The 23,088-nt window shown below is 46.4% G+C and overlaps 1 protein-coding gene across 4 annotated transcripts in view; it reads right to left on the reverse strand.

The window, feature by feature from the left end:
• The window catches only part of MAP3K14 (mitogen-activated protein kinase kinase kinase 14), a 32,651-nt gene extending 9,900 nt beyond the window's left edge, over positions 1-22,751 (reverse strand). The window contains exons 1-12 of one of the 4 annotated variants that reach the window (XM_075911475.1): positions 22,604-22,734; positions 20,149-20,220; positions 11,996-12,268; positions 10,855-10,924; positions 8,646-8,856; positions 7,941-8,549; positions 6,969-7,106; positions 3,680-3,809; positions 2,014-2,145; positions 1,517-1,621; positions 1,175-1,338; positions 649-799 (exon numbers count right to left, since the gene is read on the reverse strand). In XM_075911475.1, the coding sequence (XP_075767590.1) occupies positions 649-799; positions 1,175-1,338; positions 1,517-1,621; positions 2,014-2,145; positions 3,680-3,809; positions 6,969-7,106; positions 7,941-8,549; positions 8,646-8,856; positions 10,855-10,924; positions 11,996-12,248 (1,963 nt within the window). In that variant the 5' untranslated portion in view covers positions 12,249-12,268; positions 20,149-20,220; positions 22,604-22,734. Of the gene's footprint in view, positions 1-648; positions 800-1,174; positions 1,339-1,516; positions 1,622-2,013; positions 2,146-3,679; positions 3,810-6,968; positions 7,107-7,940; positions 8,550-8,645; positions 8,857-10,854; positions 10,925-11,995; positions 12,269-20,148; positions 21,609-22,603 lie in introns of those variants that run through there. The other 3 variants (XM_006111835.4, XM_075911474.1, XM_006111837.4) reach the window with 3 other exon arrangements.
• Between the last annotated feature and the right edge of the window lie 337 nt (positions 22,752-23,088).

Consider the following 23,088-nt stretch of genomic DNA (forward strand, 5'->3'; position numbering starts at 1 on the left):
GGGCAGCACATTTCTACACCAGCCAACAAGTATCTTCCTGGGAACACCCCGGGGCATCCCAAGGTGAAGCCTGTAACTTCCCTGTAAATCAGTTCCTGGCACATTACAGACTTGCCAGAGGCTTGGTGCCAGAGGAGACTTGAGATCGTCTCAGAGGGAGCATCGGTGCATGGGTGGGGTCTGTGCAGGGATGTGACACACACACTATTTTCAGCGTTGCTAGATACCAAACACCAGCTGTTTGCCATTGGAGAGCGGGGGGGGGGGGGGGGTGTCTCAGGTTGCCTGGCACATGCTAACAGCCTCAGAGAGCACAACATCTGCTTCCAACAGAGCCGAGGGATGCAAGAATGCATGGCAGAGCTTAACATGAGAGTCACTATCTGCGCTGCAAACTCATCGGGTGCCTTCCCTGGTGATTCATACAAACAGGGTCTCTACAGGCCTCCATCCAACCCTCAGGGACGTGTTTTGGGTCTACATGGGGAGCAGCAAGGCAACGCATACACTGCAGCCCCCGTATGGGGCCTTCTGTCCATTCCTGGCACCTGGAAACAGGCCTGCACCACAGAAGCGTGGTTCAGACATGCCGGGATTCTTACCGGTGCAGAACAGACGAGCTTTCTCTTAGAAGCAGGACAGTCTTACCCTGCTGAAGTGCTGTGTCAGCCTTGGTCTTCAGCTCGGCTGCAGAAGCTCTTCTAAGCGGCTCCTTCTCCAGCCCAGCTTTAATGAGCTCGGCCGTGGAAGGGTTACAGGACGGCGGGATTTCCCTCCAAGGAGGCGGCTCTTTGGCTATCTGCATCACACAAAACAGCAAGGGAAAGGGGGTGAAGCGAACGCACAGACACTCCCTTCAGCTGCCAAGAGAGACCGGCTCTCTTCTGCGCTGGCCAAGCCATGCCGCCCAGGAACCCGGTTAAGAGTGTGGAACCGGGACCAAAGGTTGGGTAATTAATTCTACAGCTATAAAGATCATGCACCTCAGAGACAAGCAAAGGGGAAACAGGAAACAGCTTTTGCATGACCAACATAGGGCCACAAGTAACATAAGCAGGCTCCTCCCAGTGCTAGTCCCGCTTTGCGCTTTCAGGCCCTGTGCCCACTGCGTTCTGGCTAGGACGCAGGTTGCTCACCGCTCTGGGTCTCCGGCAGCGCACTGTTGCTCACTCACCTTTAAGCACAGAGGGTGGTTGTAATAGCGGGTCCAAGGATGACACCCATTGAGCATGTGCAGCATCATGCAGCAGCTGCTCCAGATGTCCACCTTCGAGTCACAGCGCTTTCCCATTACTACCTCTGGAGCCATGTGCGTCTCTGTGCCCGGCATGTAGGACCCTAGAGATACAAGCCGCTCTCAGAGATGGCCATCAGACCCGCCGAGTGCCCGCTAAGAACTAGCCCAAGTGCCATACAGGCGCCAAACAGCCCACAGGAGCCCAAGGCTTTCATCCAGAGCTTTGGTCTACAAGGCAACTGGGACCCAAGAACGATAATGTGGGCAGATGGGCCTTACCGGTCACTAGGCACTTCCCCAAGCCATCTGGATGAAGACGAGCAGAGTGGCCGAAGTCACAGAGACGAGCCCGGCTTCCATCCCTGGATAAGAGCATGTTGTCCGCTGCCAGGGAGAACATTTTCAATCAGTCCTCCCATTCACCGAGGTCAACCCCATGCAAAAGGGGCCAAACCCTTGTGGAGCCCAAAACTTAGGATTCTGCTCAGGCTCACAAAAAGCTGCAGCAGCCAGAACGTGGCACGATGCCAGGCACGAGCCTGCCAGCTCCGCCCTACAATATTCCCTCTGCTCCAGTGTTGGGCCTCCCCATGCACCATCCCGGTCAGGTAAAACACAGCGGTAGGGAGGAGGAAATGACACACATTATACTCCTGCCCACTGAGAGGCTAGCGCACTAGGCCACAGCATCCCACCTGCCATGTGGAATTAGGAGGTGCCTGTTCAGTCGGCTGTTCGGAGGAACAGGCGTAATAGGGTGTTACGTGGAACCCTACCTTTGACATCTCCATGCAGAATGTGATGAGCGTGAAGATACTCCAGACCATCCAATGCTTGACCCAGGTAACTGAGGGCTCTATCCTCTGGCAAGTAACCTCTCTGTTTAATCAGCTGGCCTAATGAGCCACCTGAGAGAATTCAGAGGATCCACATGTCAGTCAGATCTGTCCAGTAACCCTCAGGAGCATCAATATTCCTCCCCTTCTGCTAGGCCCAGAGGGGGGACACATTTGTCTCTCACAAATGGGCAAGATCCTGTTTATTCCCAGAGTTCTTGTTATCCAAGGTAACCTCCATCTTCCAAGTCCCTTAGTTTGGTCTCACATAATTTAGTGGTCTCCTGAGGCAAAATTATCAGCCTGACAGAACCAACCCCAACCAATTCCTGCCAGTCATCAACTGATCCGTGAAGGGGATGCACTTTCTGGTGCCCTGGTTGAGACTAAGAGCTATGTGCATGGAAGGTACCATGTTCAACACCTACCCCCAATCCACACCAGTATATTACGTGGGATCACAGAGATGAAATTCCAGAGTTAGTCCCAATAGCAAACACTGTCGCATCAAAGCAAACCGGTATTTGCTTCGGTTGGCAGCGTGGAGGAATTTTTTGGTTTTCTAGGGTCAGAAATGTAAATCCTGAAGGGGAAGGATCACTCAGAATAAATGGATAGAAATGAACATCACCAGTGTTAACCCACGATCGCTGACGCCAAGATACTAACTCCAGGGAAACCCCAGACTACCACCAAGGAATAAAAACCATTTACAATTGTGGCCAGGGCGGAGAAGGCATCAATGCCCATGTTTGATGCTGGCAAGGGTACTTCCATCTATCAGGGATGATCAACATCGAAGCAGGCAATTTTTTGAGGGGGGCCACTCCAAGAATTTGGAAAATGATCAAGGGCTGTGATATTAAGGAAAGGTTTGATATGAGGTTGGTGCAGAAGGGAGCTTGCGGTAAGGAATTGGGGTGCAGGAGAGGATGAAGGGTCCGTGAGGGAATTTGGGTTAAGGAGGCAGCTGTGTCAGGGGACTAGGGTGCAGGGGTTTGGGTTGTGACCTGGGTCAGGGGACTGAGGTGCAAGAGGGAGGCAGACGTTTTGGGTTACGTGGTGTAGGGGTGCAGGAGGGAGGGCAGGGGTTGTGACCTAGGACAGGTGGGGCTTGTGACCTGGGGAAGAGGACTGAAGTGCAGGATGGAGGCAGAGAGTTTGGTTGTGTGTGATGGGGGGCAGAGGGTTGGTGTGCCAGAGGCAGGCTTTGGCTGAGAGCAGCTGTGCGAGGCAGGGAGTCTGCCCGAGAGTCTTTGAATAGCTAAGAGCCTAAGGAGAGGGCAGGAGGGTGCTTCACAAACTGCCTGTTGACAACAGCAGCTCCCATTGACCAGAAACCATGCAATGGGATTGTGCTGGGGAGGGCAGCACACGAAGCCTCTCCCACCCCCGGGTTTTCAGCTGTTCAAACAGGGAAGGTGTGTTTGGGGTTGGAGGAGGGGCAGGCAGGGAGCATGCCACATGGCCCGTGGGCTGTATTTTCCCCAGCCCTGATCTAGACAGTGTTTAGCCCTGCCATGAGGGCAGGGGACTGGACTCGATGACCTCTCGAGGTTCCTTCCAGTTCTAGGATTCTATTCCATTATGCTTGCATCTTCCTCACCCTCCATTAGTTCCATGAAGATAGTAACCCAAGGGCCTTCCTTCACTGCTCCATACAGAGGGACAACTTTGGGACTTGTTACTCCAGCACATGTCGTCAACTCCTCTGCACGAAAGTGTTCGACTTGCACCTGGAGAACCACAGAAAAAAAAACTGAAGTCAAGATGTCCAATTCCAATAGCTCAGCTAGGTCTGTTCCAATACCCTCCGCTTCCTGGGTTCCTCTGGAAAGGCAGCTCTACCCTCACATATGGGACAGCACCACTGTTAAAGTACTGGCCAAGCGCATCAGTTCTGTGCACCAATGGGACCTGAGCAGCAGAGGACAAGAGACAGTACTAGGCACTTTGGGTCAACCTTTCCAACAAGAAAGAAAAATGCCACTATGAGACTCAGTAGCTGTCAAAGCTACAGAACAGTTTAAAAATGGCCAGGAACCAAAGCTCAGAGTTCAGTGCCCTTTCCCCAGATCACTTCCTTCCCTTCAGTCTGCAGATTATGGCTGAGTGCATAACATTTTGGAAGGAAGATAAAAATCAGCTCTAGATAGGTCTTGTTTAAAAGGAAAACTCCACGCGCCCTGCTGACTGAACACTTCTCTAACCCACAGCATTGCTCAAGAGGACAGGCAGTTTTCCTTTACTCTCACTTTTCAGTTTGCTCTGTCCATTTGATAACACACAGAGTGTCCCTTTTTGTGCTGATCTTTCATGCAACAGGAAGAAAATGTTTTTCAAATGCCAGGAAAATGTGACAGTAAAAGTCACAACGGAGAGGAAAAACCAGCACAGCACCTAGAATAACTTGTAAGTCACTTTAAGTGAACACGATTTTCAAGTCCTCTTTAATCTGCTAATGTGAGGGAATCTGCTCTATTTATCACTTCCTTAGGCAGTTGCCATGCGACACAAGAAAAAACGAAGTAGAAAGTTGATTCACAGCAGTGGGCCAAACAAAACTAGACTCTGCTGAAGAAGGAAACCCTGACTCATCTGGACACTGATGGGAAAAGGATGCATCATGTTTCGTTGCTTTTAGTGATCCAGCCACTGCTAGTCTGGTTCAGTCTCAAGCATTTGCAAGCCAGCTGCTGAGATCAAGTTTGGTAAGATATGGGTAGGTAGCTCAAATCCCATAAACACAGAGGTGGCATTAATTTCAGGCAAGCAGGGCAATGCATCTCATTAACACATAACCAAGATCTTCACATTTCTTCATTGCTGTGGTTTTTTTGACTATGAAAGATACATTAAGTCAGAAATACCTTCCCTTCTGAAGACTGCGGGTAACATTTTCAAAACGCTTACCGCCATTTTCAAACATGCCAAGCATGTCTGAACATTTTAACTTGTAGCAAACAGGAAAATAATCCAGAAGCAAAATTATCTGAATACATGCGTCTGCCAGAAGGATACTTAACCCAAAAGAAGAGATTGTGTATATGTTATGACATCAGCACAACTTCATGTAGTGGCCAGAAGTCGTGTGTGTCTATATTTTAAATGTACTAGGCAAATGTTATATTGCAAGGTTTTCTGGTTTGTTTTAGCTCTGGCTCCTGAACAGCTCACAAGTGGGAAGAGATCAGATGTATTATTTTTTCCAGTATGGTTAATTATAGTTTTGCTTGTTTGTTTCTATCAGTAATCAGTCAAGCTAAGAATTATTTATATCTCATAGAAAAACCCCCACTCAAAAATATGTACTCAAAAAGATTCTGAACCCAAACTCTAAGAGTCAGTTAACTCCCACACTCTTGATTAGAGTAAATATGGGGGAAATATTTTTAAACAGCCACCAGAAAGCAAATGCATTCTGATATCTGCATTACAGTACTGTGCACTAAGATTATGACTGAAGATAATTGGTATAAATGTAACTACCTACAAGGGAGGAAGGGAGGGGAGCATAGCTAAGACAAATCTTCAGAGAAATCGCCACGTTCTATAGGCATCATGCCACGTTTCATGAAGACATCTGACTTTATTGTACAAGATCTGAAACTTGCTCAACCATTTAGGATCTGGAAAAGTACAGTTCCTTTGCAGAGCCTATAATATAATTTATTACTCTTTACAGAAGGGCTACTCAACACGCAGCCCGTTTGTGGCCCGCAGTGCAGTTTGGGTTTACGTGGGGCTCACAGAGGGGCTCACCATGTGGTCCACAGGTGGGAGCCAAAACAAAAAAGTAGTCAATAGAATGGTCTTCTGCTGATATGCGTTTTAGCAGTTAAATTCCTGGACTATCATTGTTCATTAAAAATGCTGTCATACGGATGAAAATACTGCATTTTATTAATATCAGCAGAACTGACTTAAATGGGGCCTTAAACTTTGTATTCATGCCCGTCAGCGTGAAAGAAACTATTTGCATATATATGCAACCACACTTAAGTTATGGCCTTCAGCATCTGCTGTGAATATCATTGTGGCCTCCTGGGCTTCCAAAGTTGAGTAGCCCTGCTTTACAATTTACCAGCATTGTTCAGACATAATATGCAAATTGATAATGCCAAGAAAAAGCCTTCAAGTTATCCTCATTCTAGGGTATTTGCAGTCACACATTTTTTTAGTACTCACATATCAAGTAGAGGATGAAGCACTTACCCTTTTGCTCTGTGCCCCTAGACCAGGAGTTTTCAAACTTTGGGTTGCAGCTTGTAAGGGTAAGCTGCTAGCTGGCTGGGAGATGCTTTGTTTACCTGAGCGTCTGCAAGCATGGCACTCTTAGCTGCCACTGGCCGCAGTACACCGTTCCCAGCCATGGGAGCTGCGGGAACGGTGTATCAGTCACCAGGAGCTGCAAGGAGCAATGCCTGAGGACATTCAGGTAAACAAAGCAGCTCGTGGCTAACGAGTAGCTTACTTTTACAAGCTGCAACCCGAAGTCTGGAAACCCTTGCCCTAGACACATTTTAAGATTTCAGTTAGATTCATGTAGCAGCTAAAGACATGCTTCCGATCCTTAGGACTGAGTTCTCAGAATCCACCCAGCCTCTTTCAGCTCCCAGTAACAAGGGTGCCCCGCAGCATGCTGTGAAGAATTATATCCGATCACTGAAATACAGACTCGCTTCACCTTACCACACCTACAAAAGTTCTGCTGTTTGATGTATCCATACCAATGCTTTGCAGTTTGCCCATGAATGCACAACTTCAACAGCACTGACTCTCATAAGAGTAACAGACCTATAGTCCTTAGGAGTTGGTACAAAAGCAGACCAAACTTTGTCTTTGTGCCTTCTTTTATTGGACATATCAAACTTCCCTTTGTTTTTGTAACTTACCTTTTTGGCAGCACACTGAAATCCCGTCTGTTTGTCCTCTATTTTGTACACTTCCCCAAAAGAGCCAATGCCCAGGAAGTCATGGCACTTGGTCCAGTGAACTTCTTCTCGGTATTCATAGTCCACTGGCTTTAATTTCTAAGAATCAGAAGTAAAAGACAAAATGAAGCAAGCATGCAGGAAGATGGCTGCCCATCTTGTGTGTCAAATTATTGCCTAAAACAAGCCCTCCGCTCCTGCTCCATCTAGATTTCTTGGTCTCTGATCTACATCCCTCCATCTCAAAGAGAAAATGAGCTATCCCCTAAAGATCTAAAGGTTTCTAGATAACCAGTCCACCTTAAGGCTGTCCCTTCCAGAGGCTGAGTGGACAATGCACTCACTGGACACAGCTGTAACAGCTAGTGCTACAAGATCCAGAAGCAGGTGGATGTTTTTTGCCTGCAAGATTTACAAGTACTTCCGTTGCTCTGGGAAGCCCTACCTATGGACTGGTAAACAAAAGTACCCAGCTGTGGAACAAAAGTAGGGTTTGGAGGGGCAAGGGAAAAATCTTGCAGGTGTAATTTAGCAACCTTCTGACCACTGGACTCCAAATAAATTGCAAATTGCCTATGGCAAAAGCGTATGATATATTTGCCCACGTGGGCTAGGCCCTTTTACCACTGAAAAATTAGTCTCTGAAGGCTGGCTATGTTCCAAATCTCTTCCTACTATAAACACCCACTATACCAAGCTCTTTATGGTGCTCACTGAAGCATTGTAAGCCAGACAGAATCACAAAAGACTTTACACAGTGCAGGAGTTGTTAGAGTACTGCTTGAATTCACGCACACTCTCAATGGAAGAGCATACACCACTACGGATACACTCCAAGAGGCATTTAGAGGTGTAAATTCACAGTGCTACTAGACAGAAAGGAACACCATGCCTGCCACTATGTTGGCCCAAGATCTATGCCAAAAGTATCACCTCCGTAAGCAGCACCCCTTCGTTGTCATCTGCCTCTTGAAACTGCCCCTTCAAATCCAGACCGCCTCCTCTCCACGTCTTGGCAAGGCTGGCTAAGTTCCGAGGCTCCCCGAGGCTCACGCTCCCTTTAAGAGCATCCACCAAATATTCTTCCACAGAAAGTTTGTCCGAGGTGGTTTCCGTGGACTGGCTGACACATTTTGAAAAGGTGTGTTCTAAGCTTAGGCCAGACAAGCGTGGCTCACTAGTCGCACAGGCCCAATCGTCACGGAGGTAAGTCTCCAAAGGGTTACGCTTCACGGCACAAAGAGGACCATCCAGAACAGAGATGCAAGAGGGCAATCTGTTGTAAGGGAAGGGATGGAGGGTCTCTGGCTGAGGCACAAAGTCCCCCTGACAGTGTAACTTCCAAACATGGTTCAAGCACTGAACTGGGCTTATTAACTTGTGCAGCTCTGATCTATGTGGGTTTCTTAGTGACTGGAGTTTGTCTGTGAGCAGAACTTTTCTAGGTTTATCAAACAGTATCTGATCAGAGATTGAATCCTTGCAAGGTTCTGAAAAACAGGAGCTGTTACTGAAGAGAATGTTTTGGTGAGTTTCATCCTCCTGGAACACAAGAGGAAGAGAGTTAGGCAGGAACTCTAACAATAAAGCCAAAGGATTTCTCCTCCCAATCTATGGAGCTGAGCTAATGGGTCTCACCTGGACTGGGATCGGAGTACAACTTTCTTGTTCTGGAGTTCTGGGCCCTTGCTTAGCAGGGGCCAGTGTTTGAATTCGAACCCTGGATCTTTTCTTGCGACGTTTCTTCCTGCCTTTACCCCGATGCCTTGCCCTCCAGCAGGCTGGTGCCATTTTCCCCTCAGTAGCATGGGCCACATTGTTAGGGATCTGATCAAGATTGTCTGACCTGCTAACAACAAGAAAAGCGAAGGACACATTTTAATATGATAAACAGCAGGAGCACGTCTTCCCTGGCTGGTCACTGGCAACGACACCAAACCAGGCAGGAATGGAAGTTGCCAATATTGTTTTGTCAGTAGGAAAAGTTATGAATGCAAAAGCGTATTTGCATTAGGTAAGAAAAAAAAGATCATGAGAGCAGACAGCAGCGTTGGGCCCAGTAGAAGACACAGTCAACATATTTTGGAAGGTTTTGCTGGAGCCACTGGCAGTGAAAAACATTGCCAAGTTGCTCTATTGGCACAAACTCGCAGTGTACTGCATGTACATTTAATTAAGTTTACAATCTCTCTTATGTAAAGGAAATCTGTAGGCATGCTTAGAACATCTTTTTTACATTTTAAAAAGTATATTTAGTGTTAAAGAAAGGATCAGGGCCCATTGTTTGCAACAGTTTTCAAAATTTAAACCAAAAACCTCTAGTCTGTGATGACTGGGACAGTAAAACTAAAAAAGTTTTACTAGGAAATCATAACTGTGCAACCCAGCACCACCCTAAGGGATGTGCAGCAATAAAAAGATTGGTCTTTCAGAAGACAAATATTCACTGTATGAGGCATTCATTAGTCACCTGCCACCAGAAGTTGTTCAGTTCCAGCTAACAGAGAAGGAGAGGGGAGACTGCTCCTCACGAGAAGAATTTCCAAGTTTACCTTGCATTGATTCACACAGTGTAGCCATTTGCCCTTCTCACAGAACCTGGGCAAATGGAACCTTTTCAAAGCTTTTTCAGTCATTCCTAGCAGCCTTTTCTCTCACTGCACATTTAGCTGGTTTAGCAGCCCAATGGTGGGTGCTAAGCTCATGGTGAGATGGTGGCACTAAGCACTGGCCATGTTTCATTGCACTTCTTACATACTTAAGGGGTTAAGTTACCATGTTACAGCACAATTTGCACTTTTTCAAAGGATACTGACCTAGAGGAAAACATCTGCCATGCCAGCTGAAGGCAAGGCAGTAGTGGGCATAGAACAGAGGTATCAAGGATACAACCCTGAGCATCTAGTGTCCTTAGCCCATATCAAAGCAATCCGCCTGGAACTGGTTCTGCAGGGCCAGGAGGAAGTTGGCACTTCCTGAAAGTGAGGAAGTGTATGCTGATGGGGTGTAGTTACCTGCGGCTACCCATCCCTTACTCCAAAACAACTCCACTCATGGCACCATCAGCACTGAGCCCTACTTCCAAGCTTGCCATAAGCTCATCCCAGCCACAGCTGAAGGGCCCCTAAGTTCCACTTCCTCATCCTGTGGCTGCTACTCCCAGCCCTTCTCTTTCCCTCTCTCTGAGTTGCTGGCACCACCACCGAGCCCTGAAACACCAGACTTACAGGTGCTGGCCCTTCTCCTCCCACTTGGCTTTATCTGCCACAACTGGTTCCAGAGAATAGGTCACAGATCTGCTCCTGCTGCCCAATTGCCTCCATCAACCAGCTCAGCCTCCCACAGCTTTTCGGAGGCAGATGTGGGAAGGATTCATTAAAGAACGTCTCTCCAGCTAAGTTAGTCAGAGAAGACTAAAAAAATACGTCCCTTACTGTGAACTTTCTTCTTCCAACTCAAGGACCTAAACTAAAAAAGGTCTTTCAGCTCCCACCGAGCAACTTTGGTGTAAATGTTCAAGTGGGTGGAGGGGGCGGGCCTGGGGGGAAAAACACACCAAGATTTTAGGGATGAAGAAACCAAGACGCTGACAATAAGGATAGCTAAACACAAAGCCTTCAACATGGTTTGTGGGGCAGCATGTCACAGGACAGGACGCGATGCGAATGTAGACAGAGGTGGGGGGGGAGAGTGTTGTGAATTTCTCACACTCCTTAGAAAAAACAGAGGTCATCACTTCTGAATAGAAACAAACTATGACAATACAAAAGGGCACCACTGAAGTAGTGATGTTAGATCAGTAAATGCCACACGTACTTGTAACTCATTTATTTTAAAGGCCTCTTACCTGTAACGTTTACTGTCAGCTATGAAAGGCCTCTCTGAAAAGGTGGGTAGGAACTGCTGGCTGTTCTCACCTGTGTGAAAGAAAACAAAGAGCACAGTGGAGTTTCAATACTAGATAGTCTCCACTGACGGCAGCAAGTGTCTGAACAAGGAAATGGTGGTAACGTCCTGCTAAGACCAACAGTGATCCAGGAGATTCAGTCACTGTATTGATCATGACCAAGGATCTTAGCAATCCATTTGCCACAGAAAAGACAAAACAAAACACAGAATTTGCATTTTTGTAGAAAATCTTGTTTTGACATTTTGTGAAAAAAATAAAATCTAAAATAGAAGTCTGTCACCAGCACACACAGAAATATGGGGGACTGATGCTGACTCCCCTGGGCAGCAAGGTTCCTGCTGACAGATTTCACTGCAATTGTGCATGTGCACACACACAAGAGGTTTACATAGTGATAGAAATGTAGCCGTGTTAGTCTGGTGTAGCTGAAACAAAAGACAGGACTATGTAGCACTTTAAAGACTAACAAGATGGTTTATTAGATGATGAGCTTTCGTAGGCCAGACCCACTTCCTCAGATCCTGATTCTAATAAACCATCTTGTTAGTCTTTAAAGTGCTACATAGTCCTGTATTTTGTTTCAAGAGGTTTACAGTATTTTTAACTGGAGAATGGGGGTGAGGGGAAACACAGAAAACTAGGCTCCTTGGTCATGACAGATTATAAAGAATTACAGTATTTTTTTCTTGGCGTCCAACACTCCCCAAACACTAGGACTCTTCCCACGCATCTTCTCAAGCTTGCTCAAAAAACTCAGAACTTACTGCCACAGAATGTTCATTGCAGGTCATAAAATCAGGGCACAGCTTGGGACACATGGGCACATGTGAGAGCAACATTATACAGCAGTCCTGGTCTGCTATAACCCTGCTATTCCATTATTCGGCCTTTATTCAGCAGAGATTGCCATGCTAGTCAAATATTCGATGAGTGGCTAAATGGGAACTGGAAAAAATCACCAACAGATTCGCCCTCCCTGCAATCGCGAAGACAGATTTGAACCCAGCTCTCCAGAATACAGAACTAATGAAATATCCTACTCCCCTCTCAATAAAAAGCATTCTACTGTGAAACTTACATTCAGCCTGGGCAATGATGGAAATGGACGCAGAACCTCCTTCTGTCTCTTCTTTTGCTGTTCCTTTGGTGATCACATCTTTCAGGATCTTCCACTGACTGTGGAAGGCAACTTTCTCTGAATCTTCTACTTTGCAAACACTGCTCTGCTTCTCACCCACTGTTTCACTCAGCCCTTTAGTAGCAGCAAGCTCCTTCTGGTGCCCGATAGTGGGGTCAGGAGCTCCTTGGCATGCAATTTCCATCACGGCCATTTCATAGGCTCACAAAGACACTGTGTAAAAAAAACAACCCTTGTTAGAATTTACAGAAGGATAAAATATTAGTTCACGCAAGAGTCTCACAACTTAAGTTGTAACAGCCACATGAAGCCAGGGACAGGTTAGATTTGGGTGGCACCATATGTTACCCCAGGTCACACAGAACCTGGGAGCTGTAAACAGAACTGTGATATCCTAGGTCCTAGTTCCCTGCTCTTATGACCAGATCAGAGCTAAATTATTAATATTATTTCAAATTCTACAAAGATGGAAGATTTTTCCTTTATCTCATATTCATGCGGCCTAACTACAAACAGTAATTAAGCATAGTAATTTAAAACCCCCATCATTTTACAGAGGGAATGGTCACACATCTCTATTCTGTTTGCTGAACGTTACCAGTTAGATCTGCAGATTCCATATTCTCTGTACATCCCCTTACAACCTGTACCTTTGAAATGGGCATGAAGTATTCCTGTCTTTGAATTTCTCTCTTACAGCTTGTGTGTTAAGAGTAGCTTGTTTGTTTTTGGGGGTGGGGGGAGAAGGGCAGAGAGGGAAAGAAAGAGTTCAATAAAGTTTGTTGATGTGTGTGGGTGTTTTTAAAAAAAAAAAGAGGAAAGTATATTCTAGCTATTCATGAGTCATTTCCTCATGCCAGTCCATCCACCAGTAAAAGTGAGATCCTAAAGCAAATGCTTTGTATTAAGCAGTTTGTGAAAATTCAGATTCCTACATCAAACGTAGGCAGGTGAATGTGTAAGTCCCAGCCTCCCCCATTCCACAAAAAGTGTGAGAAAATGGAAAGATGATGCCTGAATAAACCAGTAAAGGCAGAAACACAAGATCATTCCAAGCACATACCAACAGACTGCTTTTGCTGGTCACTGCCTGGGATAACCAAACAATCCAAAAATGCACATAGTGACTACTGTTATGATCCTCAAGGGAGCATTAAGGGTGCTTAGCAGCTCTCAGGATTGGTGCCTAAGGGGCAACCTTAGGAAAGAAATGAACTGTTTGAACTCCAAGTGCACATACCTGTGAGTGGTTTGCAAATGAACCACCTAACAGCCTGGGACCAACTAGGGATGTGAATGGTTAGCCGGTAAGCCTCACCCTTAGCTCAGCCAGAACAGCCCCTGGTCAGCAACCCACACAGCAGGTCAGGGCGCTCCAGTCTAACCAGAGCAGTCCCCCATCCATCCCCCCCTTTAAATCAGTTAACCAGTTAAACATTACATTTAACCAGATAACTAATTAAATGGGATTACACACCTCTAGGCCCAACAGAACTACAATAGGCAGGCAGGCATACAAGATAAACCAGCAAGGACCATATTCAGAGGCTAACTGAACACACAACAGCTGCCATGAGTGCTGGTGACAGAATCCTTCTCACTACACTAATCCTTGTGCCTCTTCCCTATAGAATGTGTGTCAAGACCAAGTGCTATGAAATCTCCAGAGCAGCCGAGAGCCTGCCAAAGGACTAACTCAAGCCACCACTGACATGGTAGACAAGTTCAGGGCTATTTTCATATTCACACTCTCCTGATTTGCAATACACTTAGCTTGTACTCTCTCCATGTCCTTTAAGACCCAGGTAAATCCTTGAACTCTCTCTCTCAAGTTAAAACATTAGTATCATTCCTAAATACCTCAGATTAGTTAAATACATGTACTGGGATTGACCCATCACAAAGTCCCGGTCCTTTAGAAATAGAAGAGAGTTACACACAGCTATACTGACATTGAAGTCAGTGCAAGGAAGACTTTTTTTAAACATGTAAAATAAACCCGAGAAATCCCACAGAACTAGTGTAAACCCAGCCTTTTATTAAAAACCATGGTGATAATCGCTACACAGTCAATTTAACACATGATCCAAGTGAGCAGGGCTGTGAAGGAGAAGGGAGTTTTGCCTGTTAACTGAAATTAGCATTACAATTTGAGAGGTGACAACTAAGTGGTGGGAATTCTCAGGAACAGGGAGCTGGAAATGAGACTGAATAAGAAAGACTGGCCATCATATTTATAACCACAACATTCCCTAGAACAGCGGTCACCAGCCAGTGGATCGGGATCTACCGATAGATCTTGGAGCCTCTGACAGGTGACCCTGACTGGTCTGGCCAAGAGACTATCAAGTGCTGGCACTTCAGTTGCCCCTTCCGCCACTTCTGCGCATCTCCTGCCCTTTGCCTTGGAGCTGTCATCTCCAACCCCTAGGAGCCTCCTGCTTGCTGGGCTGGACAGGGGAAAGAAGTCAAAGCACCCGCCTCCTACCCTGTAGCCTATCCCCACAGAGCAGAGAGGGAGCACAACAGGGCTTGGGATGGAGTTTGCTGGCTGCTTTCAGGAGTGGCGCAGGGCCAAGGCAGGGGTGAGCCTGCCTCAGCCCTACTGCACAACCACTCAGGAGCCACCTGAGGTAAGCAGTACCCAGTCGGAGCCCACATCCTGAAACCCTACCTCAGACATGAACCCCCTCCTGAATCCCAGACCTCTGCCCTGGCCCCAAGCACCCCTGCATCCAAACACCCTCCCCAAGCCTGCACCTAGAACCCCCTCCAGTATCCCAACTATCTGCCTCAGACTCAGCTCAGAGCCCCTCTCGCACGCCAAATCCCTTAATCCAAGATCAGAGACTGCACCCCAACCCTCTTCCCTTGCCTGGTGAAAGTGAGGGAGGGTAGAACAGGCAGGGAGGGAGGATAGAGTGAGCAGGGGCAGGGCCTTGGAGAAGGGGGCACAAAGGAGGTGGGGCCAGGGAATTTGGGTGTGAGGCAGATCTTGGATTACACTTACATTCAAAAAGCAATCTCATGCTTAAAAAGGTTGGAGGCCACTGCCTTAGTGGTTCCAACCCCAGCAGGAGAGATTCAGCCCTTCCCACATACGTAAACTGGAGGCTGTAATCCTAGAGAGGTGCCAAGTACTCAACTCTCACTCATGTGGTTACGGGCACTAACCACCTCTTGGCATACCATTTTTTTCAGTTACATTTTAGAGAAAAAGGCCTATATTCTCAAAGGCATTTAGGCACTCAATTTACAGAAATCAATGGGAGTAAGATGCCTAAATCCCAGAGTCCTGTGGGCTCTGAACAGACACTACAGATTTCACAGTGTTATTCATAAGATAAGCGTGCCCCCAGGCAACTGAGGACTGTGTTGCTGTTTGTCCAGCAGGCTGACACCCTGCCACTGCAGCAGAGATCACATCCTCACCAATTCATGGGAAAGAAAAGAGATACGGGAAGGAAAATTTAAGTTATGATTATAGTGTGCAGTTAAGACAGAGTTTCCTAGTTTCATTAGTCAAATAGGTTAAATTCTTCCAGATTTCATCCCTGCCTGACCACAAAGACCTGTTTCTTTTTTTAATATAAAGGACAGGCCCATGAAAATGAAGAAATCACAGAGGGGTCAGCAACAGAGCTAGGAGCCACGAACACTATACCACCTTCCTGCAGTTGAACTCACTCAGTTTTTAAACAGTAATGGAGCTAACTGCACTTTGTACCCACTAAGATTTTACAGCAAGATAACCAAGCCACGTTAGCTATTTTACTGTAAAACACACACCTTTCTGGCAACGAAGGTACAGCCATACGAACAGCGGCTGGGAATGGAAAGTCATTGTACAGCACTACTGAAGATGTACAGTCATTGATCTAATTGCATCAGTGTCTCTTTCCCCAAATAGCCTCAGATGCTGAAAACACAAACACACAGCCTAGGATTTTTCAGAGGAGCCTAAAGGAATTACTCACCCAAATGCCATTTAAGTTCAAAGAGAATGGAGTGCTCAAATCCCTTCAGCTCCTTAAAAAGACCCAACCCCGATCATTTTGCTACTTTGAGGCACCACTTGTCTACTTCAGTTTTTCATCTGAAGATAACGTCCAACTGAAGTAGACTCTGGAGCAGGGACTTTGTCTGACCTGCCAAACACTCTGTGATTTTAAATAAGTCTAACTCTAGTAATGAGGAGTCCTGTGGCACCTTATAGACTAACTGAAGTGTAGGAGCATAAGCTTTCGTGGGCAAAGACCCACTTCGTCATGCATCTGACGAAGTGGGTCTTTGCCCACGAAAGCTTATGCTCCTACACTTCAGTTAGTCTATAAGGTGCCACAGGACTCCTCATCGCTTCTGCAGATTCAGACTAACACGGCTACCCCTCTGATACTTAACTCTAGTAGAATTTTAACAGCTGGGCCAGGGTGAACCAGAACAGTACATTTCAAAGTATGAAAGATATACAACACATTATAGTTGGCCCCAATCAGCTGCTGTGAAGGCCAAATCTCTCCCGCCAATTGCTATTTTGGAATGGTTCTAAGTTAGCATTTTGTCAGAGGCCAGGCAACCTACAGATTGGAGAGAGCTACCCTAAGTCAATTTATACATTTAAGAGGGGTACTTTTAAAAAAAATCTAATGCTCTTTCATTCAAATCACCCCTAAGATGCTTATGATGTTAGAACATACAATTTAAGTCTTAGCAACGTTACTCTGATGACCTATATCTGGCCACCAAAAACAAAACTTCACAACTGTGGGATGGAGCCTGGAATTTACACATAATACCACCAGGGAGTGCTACATCCCCATCCCCAAGACCATGCCTACACTAAGGTTTATGTGGGAATCTTTAATTTCCAACAAAGTAGCACTCTCACTACAGGTAGCAACTCAGAAGCAAAGAGCAGTCCAAGGCTCAAATGTCTGAGATGTTAAACATGAGGTGGTAAAAAATACTGGAACCTGTATGAACTTTTATCTACATCAAAGATTTCATAAGGAGAACAGCCCTTGCTGAAAGTTACAAGTCCAACAGAAACCCTCAGAATATAAAATGTTCTGGGGAACTGAGAATTTTGTATAAAGCCGTAAGATGCCAAATTCTGTCCTGTAAAAAGGACATGATCAACCCCAACACAGTTCTTACAAGTTTATTATGCCTTCTTTAACATTTGAGAAGTGATGTTTTCCCGCCATTTATTCCTTCCTCCATTTGGTTGGTGAACATAGATTTCTTCCGCTGCCCATGTTTCAAATGGAATTGAAATTAAGATAGTTCTGTTTAACTTGTCAGTTCCAGCCATATTATGGCAGCATAGCATTGGGGTTGTCTGTGAACTAGAGTCAGCATGTAGAAGTTTCAGTTAATCTCAGAATGGATTAAAGAAACAGAACATGGAGGACCTTCTCCAATCAATTTGTTAGGATTTTAAGGTCAGTATCAGCAAAAAGAGGATTTATGGAAATCTGAGTTACCTGACGGATTAAATGTAGGCTTTGTGCAGAGACCTGCTGTTTGGTGACTGAAAGCAGTGCGAGTTAAATGACTTGTTATCCTTCTAGAGAAGTTTTAGAGAGGAAGCCATGTTAGTCTGTTTCAGCAAAAACAAGGAGTCTGGTGGCACTTTAAAGACTAATGTAATAGGGCATAAGCTTTCCTGAGCTACAACTCACTTCCTCAGATGCTGAAGAGAAAAAGAAAAAAAAAAAAAGATAGAGATGGGAAAGTGACATTAGTGCTAATGAAATCAGAGTGGAAGTGGTTCATCCACAACAGTGGTAAGAAGGTGAGAGTACTTGAATGGGAAATTACCTATTGTAATGCGAGAACAATTCCTATGTTTATTTAGACCAAGGGTCTGCAACCTATGGCTCTCGAGCCAAATATGGCTCAGTATGGAACCAAATATGTCTTTTTGTCAGTCTCAAAATACATGCAACTTTTTAAATTAAAATGAAACATTCAAAATTTTAAAAATGTGTAACTACTTATGTAGCTTGATTGTGTGCTTGAGCCTGAATTTGACCAGTTATGTTGTAAACTTTAAAGAAATTTACTGCTACATCTTTTTGCACAAGTCCCATTAAATAAAGTCTGTGAGTACAGTTTCATTTACACTATTATTAATCATCATGTCAATTAATAATATTAAGTTGTATATTTTTAGTCATGCAAATGGGCGTTCTTATACAGTTTTTTGTTGACTTGTTCTGAATTTTGATGTAGTTTGGCTCTTTGGTTTGAAAAGGTTGCTGACCCCTAATTTAGACCTTGGTTCAGGGTGCCAAATTTGCATATGAATTCCTTTCAACATACAAATGCAGGTGGGGGAAGCACTTTAACCTTCCTGGGCACCTGTCCTGGACTTGAAAGTAGAAACTCTCAGGCAAAACAAAAACAAAAACCCCTTCAAAACAAGACACTGCTAAGCTGAGTGTAAGTTTGCACCGCTTACATGGCTTACTTTTTACACTTCAGAGTAATTAATGAAATAGAATTTTTAGCTGTCATGCAGTACTACAATGTAATGCAATGCAGAAGGAAATACCACACATTTAAGCAGGTCTACCTTTAGTCTTCCCTTGCCGCACACTCATTTTTGTCTAGGGAGAGAGGCGGAGAACCTCAGGCCCATGGGCTGGAAGCAGCCCCCAAGGCTCAAGCTTCCGCCCCCAACCAGCATAGGGGAGCCAGCGGTGGCCCCCCCGCGAGGCTGTAAGCACACAAAAATCTACGAGGCTGGGCCCCCCCTAGGCTCTGGTATGCAAGGGAAATGTGGGGAGTGTCTTTCTCCTCAGTTAGGGACTATGTCCGTGAGAGGTTTTGTGTTTTTTGCTTCTCACTTGTGTATGGCCCCCCGACTGATTTTTCCACTTCCGACCCAAAAAAGGTTCCCCATCCCTGGTCTAGGGCCCCAGCCAACTCCTAACAATGTTATTTTCATAATATTGAAATGGGATGAGATTCACTAAAGCTATTTGATAAAACATTTACCCATTTCATTCAAGTTAACGTTTGCAAAGGATTTTGTACATAACTCCTGTAGAAGCTGCATATACTAAGTTAGTAAGCATCAATCTAGACAAGGTTATATTTTCAATTAAGTTTAGTTGTTTTTACATCTCCATCAACCTTCATTATGCAGTAGTCCAACAGAACATTCTGAACTCATTTTTTAAAAGATGACATTTCTTAAGCAGAATAGTGATAGAAATGTAGCCGTGTTAGTCTGGTGTAGCTGAAGCAAAATACAGGACTATGTAGCACTTTAAAGACTAACATCTTTAAAGTGCTACATAGTCCTGTATTTTATTTCTTAAGCAAGCTTAGTTGCCAATATTACATCCCCAACTTAAAATAAGTTGGTACTTAAAAGGGACATTCCTCTCTGTGTCCTATTTATGCTACCAAAAACTTCCATGTTACACAATTCAATGTTTTCTGTGTAGACAGAACTAAATTTTAACCAAATATAATAAATATTGTAAACTCCACTGCCAAAGACAATCAAAAGATTTGGTCCCATCTATACCAACCATGCTACTTCTCTTCCCAGACCCTTACATGAAATATTTTGTAATGTCAACAGAAAAAACCAGCTTTCACTTAAATGGTTTTTACTAAACTTAGTAGAGACGGAAGCATTTCCACATAAGATTTATTTAAACATTCCCCTTACCTTGTGAACCCCAAACACATCATCACAATAGTGAACAAGACCCAGAAAGCTAAACTAACTCATTTAGTTTCACTGTCCAATCTGAGAAAAATACTATTAATCAAACAGCAATATTTTAAAGATTTATAGCAAACAATTTCAACTTAAGTTGAGACATTTAGATATTTCTAAAGCACCATCACCATGCTAAATGCAAAAGTTAAGAATACCAACAAATGTGTACAAAATTGACTGACCTCTCCTTCCACTCAGCTGTTGCTATTAATAAGGTTAAAGTAACAGTATGATATTCAGAGACTCAGCTTTTCATGACAACAATCACTTAGTAATTCAACTTTTTACATGTGCAATCAATTATAACAACTGCACAGCCACTAGATTTAAGATAGTTAAATGTATATACCTATGTATAGCCCTTATGATGCTTAGAGTAACTTGGATGTCTTCTAACCCTAATTTCATCTGCAGACTCACACTGTGGATAAACAAAGAAGAATTATCACTCATACAAGGGCTCAGAAATCCTATTTAAAAAGCAATTTGCAAGATGTGTCAAGCTGCCACTTTCAATTCGTGCACGTATGTTTCCAGCTTAACTGATATTAAGATGAAGCAGACAGGAAGCATCTGAAATCAACCACAGCAGTGACTTATTAATCAGCAAAGCAGTATTTTAACCTTTTGCCAAAAAAAGTTGTTTTAAAGAGAAGTGATGGTCAGATAATGAGTAGTGAGTAAACAGGCAGTTAAACTGAACTCCAGATCTTATTCACTTGTATATTTTGATTGGCTGATCAAGGTCTCTGCCTTTTTCTCTCCTCCCCCACTGTAAAGGATAGCTTTTGCAGATCTGCACCTAGCAACTCCTAATCAAAACAGCAAAAGTCTGCTGTTTACTCTCCTAACTTATTAGGAATGCTTTTTTGCTGTAAAGAAGCAGAAAGCAGGCAGAAGTAAGTTATCCCCCCTCCCCCAAATCAAAAAGGAAAAAAGTCTGTTCATTAGTAGAAAGATACCATCTGGGCTAAAAGTGTCTCTTTAGGCCTCCTCTGAAGCTACTATAGGAACACATGGAAAAGAAAGAGCAAGTTCAACTGAATTCTAGGCTGAAGATACATATTAGTCAGTAATGAGATCACTTAGGAATACTCTGCTATGTTCAAGAATGTTTCACAAAATAATTGTTAATTTGCTGAAATACTTCACATAACGTTAACAATGTGAAGATGTTTAGGCTGCACAACACACTAGTAGAAATCAAAGGAACAAAACAGAGTTCAGCTATCATACCTTAACTAAATAGTTAAAGTTATCATACACATCCAAATCTGCCACTCTTTCAGTATTCCACTGAATAAAGCTGATGTTTTGCTAATACCTTATTTCATTGTTATTTTCAAAACATACTAGGTATCAGATGTTGCTATCAAAACCATTCATGTCAGAAACGAAGACTCTCTTATTTTAGTTTAACAAGTTCATAGAATCAGAGCTGCAAAAGACCTCAGGAGGTTATCAAGTCCAGCCTCCTGGCTCAAGGCAGGACCAATCCCAACTAAATCAACCCAAGTTCAAATAGCCTTTGCTGATGCTTCCCAGCAGAAGGTTCTAAGAGAGGAAGTCAATTTATGACCAGAAACAGCTCAGATTTCTGGTATCCTCACTTTAGAAAGTTAACAGCAGTTTTACTGTTTAACACATTTTAAACAACTGAATTCTAGAGCTGACACGTGGAAGCTACATCTGGATGGAAAGGGAGCCAAGGAGCCCAACAGGGCAATGCTCACACTAGGGTGGTAAATATGAACACTGATTGGCTTGCTCTTGCCCCTCAGAGACTAGGGGTTACTATTGCATGGGACTGCCTAAGACCCCAGCCCCCCCATTTCACAGCCCCACCCCCCTCGACGGGCCCCCAGCCCCCCATTTCACAGCCCCACCCCCCTCGACGCGCCCCCCAGCCCCCCCATTTCACAGCCCCACCCCCTCGATGGGCCCCCACTCCCCCCCATTTCACAGCCCCACCCCCCTCGACGCGCCCCCCAGACCCTCCATTTCACAGCCCCACCCCCTCGATGGGCCCCCACTCCCCCCATTTCACAGCCCCACCCCCCTCGACGCGCCCCCCAGCTCCCCCATTTCTCAGCCCCACCCCCTCGACGGGCCCCCACTCCCCCCATTTCACAGCCCCACCCCCCTCGACGGGCCCCCACTCTCCCCCATTTCACAGCCCCACCCCCTCGACGCGCCCCCACTCTCCCCCATTTCACAGCCCCTCCCCCTCGACGCGCCCCCACTCTCCCCCATTTCACAGCCCCACCCCCTCGACGGGCCCCCACTCCCCCCATTTCACAGCCCCACCCCCTCGACGGGCCCCCACTCCCCCCATTTCACAGCCCCACCCCCTCGACGGGCCCCCACTCCCCCCATTTCACAGCCCCACCCCCTCGACGCGCCCCCAGTCCCCCCATTTCACAGCCCCACGCCCTCGATGGGCCCCCACTCCCCCCATTTCACAGCCCCACCACCTCGACGCGCCCCCACTCCCCCCATTTCACAGCCCCACCCCCTCGACGCGCCCCCACTCCCCCCATTTCACAGCCCCACCCCCTCGACGCGCCCCCACTCCCCCCATTTCACAGCCCCACCCCCTCGACGCGCCCCCACTCCCCCCATTTCACAGCACCTCCCCCTCGACGCGCCCCCGAGGCGGCGGGGAGCCAGCGCCCCCTACAGGAGCCGGCCGCCGGGCGGGCTCGGCCGGAGCCGCGGGGGGAGCGGTAGGACCCGGCCGGGCGGCGAGTAACGGGGTCGCGCGCCGCGGGGAGGGGCCAAGCGGCCGGCGCGCGCCCACCTACCCGCTCCGGTCCGTGCGGGGCCTCGGGCGCGGCGCAGGCCTCAGGCTCCCTCCACGGCGCCTGGGGAGCTCGGGCCGCATCTGCCCCAGCACCTGCCTGGCCCCGCCCCCGCCGCCTCGGCCCCGCCCAACCGGCCTGCCAGGCATCGTAGCCACGCCCCCTGCCTCCCTAGAACCAATCCGCGCGCGTGCTCCTTGCAGCCTCGCTCCTCCCCGTCGGCAGCGCTGCCGCAGGGTCGCTTCTTCCGCCGCCCCGGCTCTCGGCTTTCATTGGACAGAGGGGGCCTGTGGTTTCCCAGAAATGGGCGGGGCTTCTCGAAAGCCTTTTCCCTTCCCCCTCCAGGCGCGGCGGAACTCGCCGGAATGCGCGTGCGCAGTCGGCCCGCGCGTGGGAGGCGGGACATGTGGCGTTTGCGATGCGCGGGCGCAGGTGGAAGGTTTAGTCCCCGGCTTCGAGCGCCCGCCGCGCGCATGCGCGGGGGGGCC

This window comes from Pelodiscus sinensis, chromosome 29 (genome assembly GCF_049634645.1).
Source record: "Pelodiscus sinensis isolate JC-2024 chromosome 29, ASM4963464v1, whole genome shotgun sequence".
NCBI classification, from domain to species: domain Eukaryota; kingdom Metazoa; phylum Chordata; order Testudines; family Trionychidae; genus Pelodiscus; species Pelodiscus sinensis.